The following is a 12,191-nucleotide window of genomic DNA, read 5'->3' as shown; positions in this document are numbered from 1 at the left end:
AGACCAAAGCTTTGGGCTAGAATAGGACAGCACTGGAGCCTGCTGGAGCAAGGAATTGTGAAAGTGAAACAAACTCTTCTCTGCCAGCCATCCCCAAAATGAGCAAAATGAGGGTGGTGGCCCCACTGCAAGGGTGGTATTAAACCTCTACTACAGGGTCCTCAACTAGCGGCCCTCCAGCTATTGCAAAACTAGAAGTTGCATGATGCATTGCAAGGCTGACAGTTACAAGCAATACTCCCACAGGCAGAGGCATGGTGGGACTTATAGTTTTGCAACAGCTGGAGGGCCACCAGTTTGAGACCCCTGCTCTACAAAGTACAATTTCTCAGTTGGGCTCCAGGAGAATTAGCCATAATGTGTTAGTATGCACAACATATTAGCACATTACTGTAGTGTCAACACTACTATCTCGATTCTGAGTTATGAATCTTCGGCCACTTGGTTGACCGCTAATGTCCTACCTATCAACTTTTTTTATTTAAGGTTTAATCCACGTAAAAAATGCCTGGGGTTAGGTTTTTGGAGATTTTAATGTAATTTACAATGTCTGACTGACAAATAGAGTCAATATTACAACCATCCAATAAAATTGGTAGTGTATGCGTATATATGAAGATATTTTTACAGACCGATATGGATTGAATTTGAGCAAAAAGAAAGTGGAGCTGGGTTTTAATCTTATTGTTCTTTTTTCTCTTCTCGCAGTATAATATTTTCATCTTTGTTTTAGATAATTGAAGAATCTTTCAATGGAATATCCAATAACAAATGTGACTCAGCTAACTGGAACCATTATCACTAATATCACCAACAGCGTAAATGGCACTGCCAGCCCTGCAGAAGGAAAAAAGCACCCAAATCAAATTCTTCACGTAATCTCCATCGTGGTCTACATCGTGACCTTTTTGCTGGGTACCACAGGGAATGGATTGGTCATCTTTTTCACTACTTTAAGAATGAAGAAGACCGTCAGTGTTGTCTGGTTCCTCAACTTAGCCGTAGCTGACTTTATCTTCACTTTTTTGCTGATATTCAGAATCATCCGTATAGCCATGAATTACCACTGGCCCTTTGGTAGATTCATGTGCAATCTAGATGCTGCTTTTGTCTACATCAACTTGTTTGCTAGTCTCTTCTTGATCACTATCATCAGCATTGATCGCCTCATCTCCGTAAAGTTCCCTGTTTGGTGCCAGAACCATCGAACTCCAAGACTGGCATCCATTGTTACTTTGGTAGTTTGGGTCCTAGCATTAATTTTAAGCTTACCGTATTCAATGTTTATGGACACAACCAAAGTTAAAAATGTTGTTTCTTGCCGACGCAACTTTTCCAATGATAAAGATGTGGCTATATCAAGATATTCTGGCGTGACTATAACCAGATTCATTGTCGGATTTGTCCTTCCTCTCACTGTAATCGTCTTATGTTATACAGTGATTCTGTTGCACATCCGGAGAAATTACATGACCAAGTCTAGCAAACCGCTTAAGATGATAGCCGCTGTAATCATTTCATTCTTTGTCTGCTGGTTCCCATACCATGTCTTCTCTCTTCTCTGGCTGTCCATAAAGTATGGTGGCAAAGATCATTTCAAGGATGTAGTGCACACTGGATTGCGATATTGTAACTTTTTAGCCATCATGCACAGTTGCGTCAATCCTATTCTCTATGTCTTTGTGGGTCGGGATTTCAAAGAAAAGTTCCTGGGCTCCATCCAGTCAGTATTTGAAAAAGCTTTTTTGGAAGAAACGGTCCAAACAAGTTCCAAGTGTTCAGAGCAGGTCAACTTAAGAATCTCAACTGCTGCAAATTGAAACCACATTTACAAAAGAATACATATCACTGTGACCTGGTCAGAGTTGTTATGAAGGGCTCAGACAATCATAATTGTTTTTTTTTTATCATTATTCTCAAGACTGCATTCCGCTAAAAACGAATACTGAGAGGCCCAACAAATATATTCGATTTTTCACTTGTTCAACGCTGATTTTTTTTTTTTTTTTTTTTTTTTTTTTTTTTTTTTCCAATATTTTTATTCAAATTTTCGGCAAGAGAAAATGACAAGTTCAGTATCTGACAATAAAGATACTTAAAAGTACAAGAAAACAATACGAAACAATTCAAGTAGAGAGACGGAAAAGGATAAACTGGCATTACATGTGTAAAGTTGCGAGGGCACTTCAAATAGTTACTGGCCCACCCCCTCCAGGTAATCGCCCTGGATCTTGCTTCATTTAGGGGTCAAGAGGCACACATCTGAGCGCTGATTATCCAACCCTCCCTTTTGACTTCAGTACTAAAATAAATCCTAAATGAATGATAATAAAAAGGTACTGGCGCATTTGTTTTCAGGTGTACTCCAATAAAGAAGGAAAAGAAGAAAAGTAACTCTAGTAAGATGGGATAAAGAAATAGAGGATAAAAAGCAAAGAAAGAGGAAAAGAAGAAGAAGGAGAAGAAGAGGAAGAAAAAGGGGGATGCACTCCAGATCCCGGGGACCACCCCCCAGCCACTCACCAGAAAAACCCTCTTACCCAGTTACGAGATCTTTAATCCAAGGTTCCCACACTCTGTTGAACCAAGCCATTCTATCAGCAAGTATTGCCGATAAACGTTCATTCACCATTATCCAGGACAATTTTGTTTTAAGTAAATAAAACGGGACAATTGGTGATCTCCACGATTTGGCTATGGAAATCCTTGCTGCCACAAAGATAAAAGCTATAAGCTTGCTCATTGGCTTTGAAGCCCCTTCTACGGGGCGACCCAGAAGCGCATGCAGGGGCGATTTGCGGAGGTTCACACGGGTCAAAGAATATATAAAGTTGTACGTACGGATCCAAAACCGTCGCACCTTCGGGCACGACCACCATATATGATACATGGTACCATCCGCATTACAGCCCCTAAAACACCTCGGGGACGCCCCAGGGGCGAAGGTGGCCAATCGAGCTGGAACCATATACCACCTCATCAGTACCTTATAGTTTGCTTCAATCAAGGAAGTGTTAATAAAAGATTTAGAGGCACCTTGTATTATTTTGTTCCACTCTTCCATCTTCAAAGTGGTATGCATATCCCCTTCCCATTTCTCCATATAAGGCAATTTCTGAGGTTCAACGCTGATTTTATTGAAGTTCAAGACCATACCAACCAATGAAAAAATTGGATGACAAAGACTGGGAGCAAAACATTTAGACAGGTCACAATCATATTTTATGAAAAAAAAAAAAAATCGGTAGCAGGGCCAGGGCTAGGGGTGGGCAGGAACAGCAGTTTCCCTGGGCACTGTGGTGAGGTGAGGGGACACAACAAATAGATTGGGGGGAGTGGATTTGTGTTGGGAGGGGTAATTTAAGGGGGCAGCAGGAAGTAAGAATTGTTCCAGGAGGGGAAATTTGGGGAGATGTGCTAGGACTGGAGATTTTGGGATATTTGCGTTGAGAAGGGAAGGGGGGAAGAGGATTTGCATGGTTAATATGGTGGATGGGGGTGGATTTGTGCTAGGAGGGGAAATAGTTTTTCGGAGGGGGATTTGTGCTAGTAGGGATGATTGTGAGGCTTTTGTGCTAGGAGGGGAAATTTGGGACGGTAGCAAGGCCAAGAGAAGGGGTGGACAGGAGGGGCTGCTGCCCTGGGCATTGTGGTATCATGTGAGGTGCAGGGGCACCACAAGGAGATTGGAGGGAGGGGATATGTGTTGGGAGGGGGAATTTAAGGGGGTAGCAGGAGGTACAAATTGTTCCAGACATTGTTTTATATATATTTGTATACCTACAGTATATATTATATAACATGTTATTATTTACACATCTGGAATGCCATCATTATCCCCTGCCAGTGTCATTAGTACTGTGTCAGTGCATATTTTTTTTTTTTTAGCACTGATTACTGTATTAGCGTCCCCAAAAAGTGTCACTTATGCCGCGTACACACGACCATTTTTTTCTTCGGAATAAACTCTGATGGTTTTCCCGATGGAATTCCGCTCAAGCTTGTGTTGCCTATGCAGGGTTACACCAAATTCCACCGTCAAGAACGCGGTGACGTACAACACTATGACGAGCTGCGAAAATGAATTTCAATGCTTCCGAGCATGCATCAAATTGTTTCTGAGCATGCGTAGGAATTTTGTGCATCGGAATTGCCACAGGCGATCAGAATTTCCAATAGAATCCTTTTCCATTGGAAAAATTGAGAACATGCTCTCAATCTTTTGCTGGCCGAAATTCCGCCAGCAAAAGTCCGATGGAGCATACACATGGTCGCATTTTCCAATGAAAAGCTCTCATCGGTCTTACGCGTCATTAGTGGTCGATTTACTAAAACGGGAGAAAGTTAGAAGCTGATTGGCTACCATGTACAGCTGCACCAGATTTTGTACGCTCCAGTTTTAGTAAATCAATCCCTTGTCTGATTTGTCCATTGCAATGTCGCAGTCCTGCTAAAAATCACTGATTGCTGCCATTACTAGTAAAAACAAAAATGCCATAAAAATATCCCATAGTTTACGCGATCATTTTTGCGCAAACCAATCAATATACACTTATGGGGATACATATTGGCCTAAACTGATGAAGACATTTTATTTCTTTTCTTTTCAAAATTGTTGATCTTTTTTTTGTTTATAGCGCAAAAAAAAGAAAAAATCGCAGAGGTGATCAAATACCACCAAAAGAAAGCTCTATTTGTGGGGAAAAAAGGGCACAAATTGTATTTGGTTACAGCATGTTACAGTGCTGTATTGCAAAAAAAATGGCCAACAATAATGAACGTAGTAATGTACTACGTGGTTTTTCAGCTCTTTAGCACCACCCTTTGGGCTTCTTCTGTTAATTTCGTGTTAGTAGAAGTTTGGTGAGTGTTGATTCGCGCTTTTCAGTTTGCGCTTTTCAGTTTGTTTCCGAACAGCCGTTTGTCAACCAGCCATGTTGCGGAATCGGGGGAGATAACTTGTTATTTATTATTAGCCTTGGAGTTATTGCTTTGACATAATTGTTTGGTTGAATAATAATGATTTGATTTGGTATATTTTCTATATTTTTGGATGAATAGAATGCACTTTTTGGTTAAGTTCTATTGGCAGATAGCATGTCTAATTTTTTTTTTTTTAATGCACAATAAAAACAATTGTGTAGAATAATACTTGGCTATGTGTTTTACTTCAAATGACAGTTTGGGAGTAGGCAGTTACATTTAAAAAATACAATGTAAAATTAACAGGGGACACCAACATAGTTGTATCTTTGATCTTAAAAACTACGGGATTATGGTGTTGTGGTAACTTGCCCAAATAAAAATAAAAATAAAACATAATAATAATATTCTTGATATCACTAGAAAAAAAAAAAAAGCATTTGAAAATTGGTTTGCAAAAACTCCATCATTAACACCAGCAAAGCAGCTTCATTATTATCCCATTAAAGAAGAAGAGGATTGTGCGCTGCATTTCGAGATTTCATAATATGCCACATCTCGAATGTTAATTCTCCATTACGAACGCTAGTTTACAAGACCGACCGCTTCCGGCTCCTCCTTGCTTCTGAGCATGCGTGTTTGTACTTTGGACATTTCCCGCCGTAAAATCCGATCGTGTGTACGAGGCTTAACTCTGAGCTCAGTGTCTGAGAGCTCGATCCTTTGATGGTGGGGGTGAGCAGTAAACAGCTGGGCCTCTCTTAGCAACACCTTGGGAGTTTTACAGTCAGGCTTCACGAGGTATGTAAATGGCCTATACCCACAGCAAAAGCAATATTCAACTTTGGTCAAAGCTGCACAGTATTTTTTTTTCTACAGACGCCTCTTATTTGCATAGGCAGGACTTTGGTAGAGGTGAACTAACCCTTGAAGCTAATTTCTCTTTCCAGTTTCACTTAACTACAAAAAATGATAAGCTATTTTATATATATATATATCTTTGTATAGACAGGTAGTGCTGACAGGTAGTGCTCATACATCTAATAATAATACATCTAATAATCTTTTATAATAATAATATATCAAATAATCTTTTATAATCTTTTCTAATCTTTTCTATATTTTTTTTATATATATATATATATATATATAATAATAATAATACATTTTATTTATAATGCACTGTCCATCAAAAGACCTCAAAGTGCTACATAATTACAATAAAAACAAACAAACCGCTTAATTTACAAAACATTACCAAAAAGAAAAGTCTTCAACCCCTTTTTAAAATTTTCAGTAGACTGAGAAACCCTCAAACTATCAGGCAAAGCATTCCACAGACGTGGGGCAGCAGCACAAAAAGCCCTATCTCCCATGGTTTTCAACCTAGTTTTTGGAATCTCTAAACAATTCAAATTAGTTGAGCGAAGGGAACGCGGTAGATTTTGCAATCTAAGAAGTTCCTTAAGATAAGGTGGAGCTTGTCCATGTATACATTGATGGACAAGAAGAGAGACCTTATACTCAATCCTTGTAGAGACCGGCAGCCAATGAAGAGATTTTAAAATTGGAGTGATATGCTCATGCTTCCGCACTCTCATTAGGATCCTCGCTGCAGAGTTTTGAACGTATTGCAACCTCTGCATGCTCTTTCTCGGAATCCCAATGAGAAGTGCATTGCAATAATCCAGCCTGGAGGAGACAAAGGCATGAATCAACCTTTCAGCATCGGAAAAAGAAAGATAGGACAAAGTTTAGAGATATTACGAAGGTGGTAGAAAGAAGTCTTGCATACTTGATTTATATGAGCTTCAAAAGTGAGTTGGGAATCCATTTTTACACCAAGATTAGTGACAACAGACGAAACTGGAATTTTAGTGCCTGAAAAGGCAATACTTGTTATCAGCGATGATTTAATCTGGTGAGACGTTCCAATCATAATAAACTCAGTTTTGGAGCTATTTAGTTGCAAGAAATGTTGTTCCATCCACTCCTTTATCTCCTCCAGACAGGCGGTAAGGACTGAAAGGGGTGACTGCACTGAAGGAGTTTCAGCTGCAGCTTTTACATAAAGCGGAGTATCGTCAGCATAACAATGGAAAGAAATATTATAACGATTTATAATATGGCCCAAGGGAGTAAGATATAGATTAAATATAATCCAGCCAAGCACTGACCCTTGGGGAACTCCGCAGGTAACCACATGCGGTTTATATTTAAAATGACCCAATGTAGTTTGTTCAATCCTATCTGTAAGATATGACTCGAACCAACTGAAGGCTAATTTTTAGTCCAACATTATAACGAAGACTATCTAAAAGAATGCCATGATCGACAGTGTCGAACGCAGCTGACAAATCCAACAAAATAAGTAAAGATGGAGAACCGGCATCAGATAACATAAGAAGATCATTTGTAACTCGAACAAGAGCGGTCTCCGTACTATGAGCAAAGCGAAAGCCTGATTGAAATTTTTCAAAAAGGCTGTTATGCTTGAGATGATCCTGAAGATGACCTGCAACTGCTTTCTCAAGTACCTTAGATAAAAAGGAAAGATGAGAAATAGGCCTATAATTAGAAAGGACTTCCGGATCAAAAGTGGATTTTTTAAGCAGTGGTCTAATAACAGCACTTTTTAAAATGGAAGGAACATGGCCAGTTCGAAAAGAGTAATTAACAACAGCAGTAATCAATGGACTTAAAACTGAAACATACGTTTTTACCAGTGGAGTTGGAAAAGGATCCAAGGAACAGGTTGTGGGCTTCATTCGCTTAACAATACCCTGTACCTCTTCCAACGACACCTCTGGTAAATGATCCATTTGTTGGGGCACAAAACAGGACAAAAATGGACAGTTTGAGTCAAGGGACCAGACAGAGAGGAACGGATATGATCAATCTTGGATCTAAAAAAATCCATAAATTCATTACACCGCTCTTCCGAAATAGCAGTAGTCGATGGCGAATTTGGCTTAAGCAGTTGATTTATAGTTGAAAAGAGCTGCTTAGAATTTCCTGAACTATTTCGTATAACTTTAGAATAGAACTGCGACCTAGCCTCCTTAAGGGACTGTGCATATAGATGTTGATGCTCCCGGTAAATTTGTTTATGGACAGTGAGGCCAGAGGCTCGAAAACGTAGTTCAAGAACCCACCCCACTGCCTTCATCTTGCGAAGCTCATCTGTATACCACGGGGCTGAGTGAGTAAAAGTAACAGCTCTCTTTTTAAGTGGGGCATAAAAGTCCAACAGACTGCTAAGCTGGCTATTATAATAAGCCACCGCATCATCAACAGAGCAAAATTGTGTAGATAGATGGTGAAAATCCGTTGCCAAAAGTTCAGGATTTATATTTTTTAAGTTTCTAAAACAAATGTCCCGCTTGGGCTTATAACAGCTGGATGGTGATGTCAAATCCATTGAAATAGCCATATGGTCTGACACACCTAGGTCATACACCTGCAAATTAGTCAAAGGAGCAAAATTTCGTAATGACCAAATCCAAGGTATACCCCCTAGTATGTGTGGGGACATCAATGAGTTGTTTTAAATTAAAACAATCCAGCAGCTGGATATATATATGTGTGTATAGATAGATATAGATAACTATAGATATATCTATCTATCTACCTACCTATCTATCTATATATAGATGTATATCTAAATATATTATTATATCTATATATTTCTCTATCTATCTATAGATCTTTATATATATATATATATATATATATATATATATATATATATATATATATATATATATATATATATATATATATATGTATATATAATATTACCAAAAGTATTGGGATGCCTGCCTTTACACTCACACGCACTTTAACATCAGGGGCAATCAAAGAGTTAAGTTTGCTCCTAGGGAATGCTTTCTAGCTGTCTTGGGAATGGATTAACGGGAGGAAGAGAGAGATCTGTGTTCCTGCTCAGTAGAAACACAAGATCTCCATCTTCCTCTCTGACATAGCGGCAGTTTACCTTGTTCACATAGGCAGTCTGCCTCTTCTGTCAATGATCGGTGGGTCCTGGCAGACATCGCAGACATTGTGTCCAATCACAGCGGGAGCGGGCCACCAGCGGCGCAGGCGTGCACCCCAGACCCAGGAAGAGACAACAACATACAGGTAGGTTGTTTCATGAAGACGGGCCACCCTGCCACAGTATATGTATGGTGGGGGGTCCAGAAGCGGTTAATTAAAGTCAAATTGACTGTTTACTTTGTAAAGGATATTTTCCTAGAGCTTAGTTAATTTCACCTTGCAAAGAATATCCAATCACATGCAAGGAAAAAAAAAAAAACTGAATTTTTGCTTGCACTTTATTGAATGGTGGAAGTCAGCAGAGCCTCGCCTTATTTACTAAGTTCTGGGGAAAATGACTGTAAATTGCAACTTCCCTTCCCTTGAAAACAGGCTATTTGCAGTAAACCAACCCCTATGTGTCCAAACAAGAGGCATTTATTACATTTATCTTTGTCAAAACATAGCAAGTGGACAGAGTTTTGTTGGTGAAATAATAACCTTATTTCTCCATAACACACCACTTTTGCAATTTTTATAAAAAGATTTTTTCTTGAGAATTGAAAATCATTACAGAACTCTATTCACACCGCAGTTCCTAAACTTCTTCAAACAAGACTGTAACTTTCTAGAAAACGTCACAAATCACAGCTGCCATTGGCTTTTTGTTCTCTGTAAGTGACACCAAAAAAACAAAAACAAAATCTGTTTTAAAAATGAATACATATTGTTGTTTTTGCAATACATAGTAACAGATACAACACTTCATAGTACATAGAATGGTGGGGATACAACTCACTAAGGTGGACAATGCTTACAGAGATCTATGGTGGTATAAGATAGGATACAAGCAGCAACCCAAGTATTGAATATCTATCAAGAATTGCTTACATAGTTTTACCACATTGGTTGGACAATCAATACAATTTTAAATGAATGAAGATGTTTTATTCAGATTTCTTCTGTATCGAGAATGTTAGGATTCAGAACAGAAGAGAAAAAAGGTTATTAAAAGAAAACAAATTTCCCCCTTGCATGAGTGTCCCCATTAGAGCCCCCCTTATATAAGTGCCCCCAAACATCAGTACCACGATCAGAGCCTCTCTTTACATCAGTGTCCCCATCATAGTCCCCCTTACATCAGTGTCCCAATCAGAGTCCCCCTTACATCAGTGTCCCCATCAGAGTCCCCCTTACATCAGTGTCCCCATCAGAGTCCCCCTTACATCAGTGTCCCCATCAGAGCCCCCTTACATCAGTGTTCCCATCAGAGTCCCCCTTACATCAGTGTCCCCATCAGAGTCCCCCTTACATCAATGTCCGCATCAGAGACCCCCTTACATCAGTGTACCCATCAGAGTCCCCCTTACATCAGTGTCCCCATCAGAGTCCCCCTTACATCAGTGTCCCCATCAGTGCCCCCTTACATCAGTGTCCCCATCAGAGTCCCCCTTACATCAGTGTCCCCATCAGTGCCCCCTTACATCAGTGTCCCCATCAGAGTCCCCCTTACATCAGTGTCCCCATCAGAGTCCCCATACATCAGTGTCCCCATCAGAGTCCCCCTTATATCAGTGCCCCATCAGAGTCCCCATCAGAGGCCCCCTTATATAAGTGCCCCCACACATCAGTGCCACTATCAGAGTCTCTCCTTACATCCATGTCCTCATTAGAGCCCCCCTTAAATCAGCGTGTCCCATCAAAGTGTCTCCTGACACCAGTGTCCCCATTACAGTACCCCTTACAACAGTGTCTCCATAAGAGTCCCCCTTTAATCAGTGTCCCCATCAGGGCCCCACTTACATCAGTGTCCCCATCAGAGTGACCCCTTACATCTATTTCTCTATCAAAGTTCCTGCTTACATTAGTATCGCCATCAGAGTACCTCTCACATCAGAACTCCCCTTACATAAGTGTTTCCCCATCAGATCCCCCCATTATCAGTGTTCCCATCACAGGCCCCCTTATATAAGTGCCCCCACACATCAGTGCCACTATCAGAGACTCTCCTTACATCAGTGTTCTCATTAGAGCCCCCATTAAATTAGTGTCCCCATCAGAGTCTCTCCTTATATCTAGTTCTCCATCAAAGTCCCCCCTTACATCAGTGTCCCATTTTAGAGTCTCCACTTACATCAGTGTCCCCATCAGAGTCGCTCCTTACATATATTTCTCTATCAGAGTTCCTCCTTACATTAGTATCTACATCAGAGTACCACTCACATCAATGTCTTCATCAGAGTCTCTCCTTACATCAATGTCCCCGTCAGAGTCTCTCCTTACAACAATGTGCCCGTCAGAGTCTCTCCTTACATGAATGTCCCCGTCAGAGTCACTCCTTACATATATTTCTCTATCAGAGTTCCTGCTTACATTAGTATCTACATCAGAGTACCACTCACATCAGTGTACCTCCTTACATCAATGTCTTCATCAGAGTCTCTCCTTACATCAGTGTCTCCATCAGAGTCTCTCCTTACATCAGTGTCCCCGTCAGAGTCTCTCCTTACATCAATGTGCCCATCAGAGTCACTCCTTACATCAATGTGCCCATCAGAGTCACTCCTTACATCAATGTCTTCATCAGAGTCTCTCCTTACATCAGTGTCTCCATCAAAGTCCCTTCTTACATCTATTCCTCCATCAGAGTACCCCTCACATCAGAGTCCCTCCTTACATCAGTGTCTTCATCAGAATGCACTTTTCTAAATCACAGGGTCTTCTGCACACAGTGGTCACAGACATTTCTCTGCTGCCCTCCATGGGCTGTCAATACGGGAATTGGAACTCAAAGGTAATAAATACAATTCACACCATCAGTTTCCATCAGAAATCTAGACATACGTTTACTTTGGTGTCTACAGATCAAAGTTCTGGCAGATACCTACATGTAATAACAACATTGCCTGGATTTCTAAACGGTAAAAACTTTGCATTGCAACAACAAAATATTGTCGAGTTTTCTCAAGTTTGACTGCAAAAGCAGAAAAATTGGATTTTTATATACAGCTTACCTGTAAAATCCTTTTCTTGAGAGTACATCACGGGACACAGGAGCTTCATTACATAGTGGGTTATATAGGCACCTCTGGTGATTGGACACTGGTTGACCCCAATTAAGGAGAATTCCTCCCCTATATAACCCCTCCCATCTGGGAGGCACCTCAGTTTTGTAGCAAAGCAATAAGAAACCACGTAAAACCCAAGAGGGGCGGGAGCCCTGTGTCCCG

General features: G+C 40.3%; 2 protein-coding genes across 2 annotated transcripts in view; both read left to right on the top strand.

Moving 5' to 3' along the window:
* Positions 1 to 12,191, top strand: part of LOC143933753 (chemerin-like receptor 1) — a 445,780-nt gene that overhangs the window by 126,533 nt on the left and 307,056 nt on the right. The window lies entirely within an intron of this gene.
* Positions 753 to 1,820, top strand: LOC143932946 (chemerin-like receptor 1). Its single transcript, XM_077455879.1, has one exon. The coding sequence runs from the start codon at positions 753 to 755 to the stop codon at positions 1,818 to 1,820; it is 1,068 nt and encodes a 355-aa protein (XP_077312005.1).

This window comes from Lithobates pipiens, unplaced genomic scaffold (assembly GCF_037356315.1).
Source record: "Lithobates pipiens isolate NorthernLeopardFrog02 unplaced genomic scaffold, aLitPip1_a1.2 Scaffold_27, whole genome shotgun sequence".
NCBI lineage: Eukaryota > Metazoa > Chordata > Amphibia > Anura > Ranidae > Lithobates > Lithobates pipiens.
Note: the sequence above shows the minus strand (reverse complement) of the source record. Positions and strands in the feature narration are given on the sequence as shown.

What these genes read in the sequence shown, in the direction of transcription:
- LOC143932946 (XM_077455879.1), top strand. Translation starts at nt 753, where the DNA reads ATGGAATATCCAATAACAAATGTGACTCAGCTAACTGGAACCATTATC.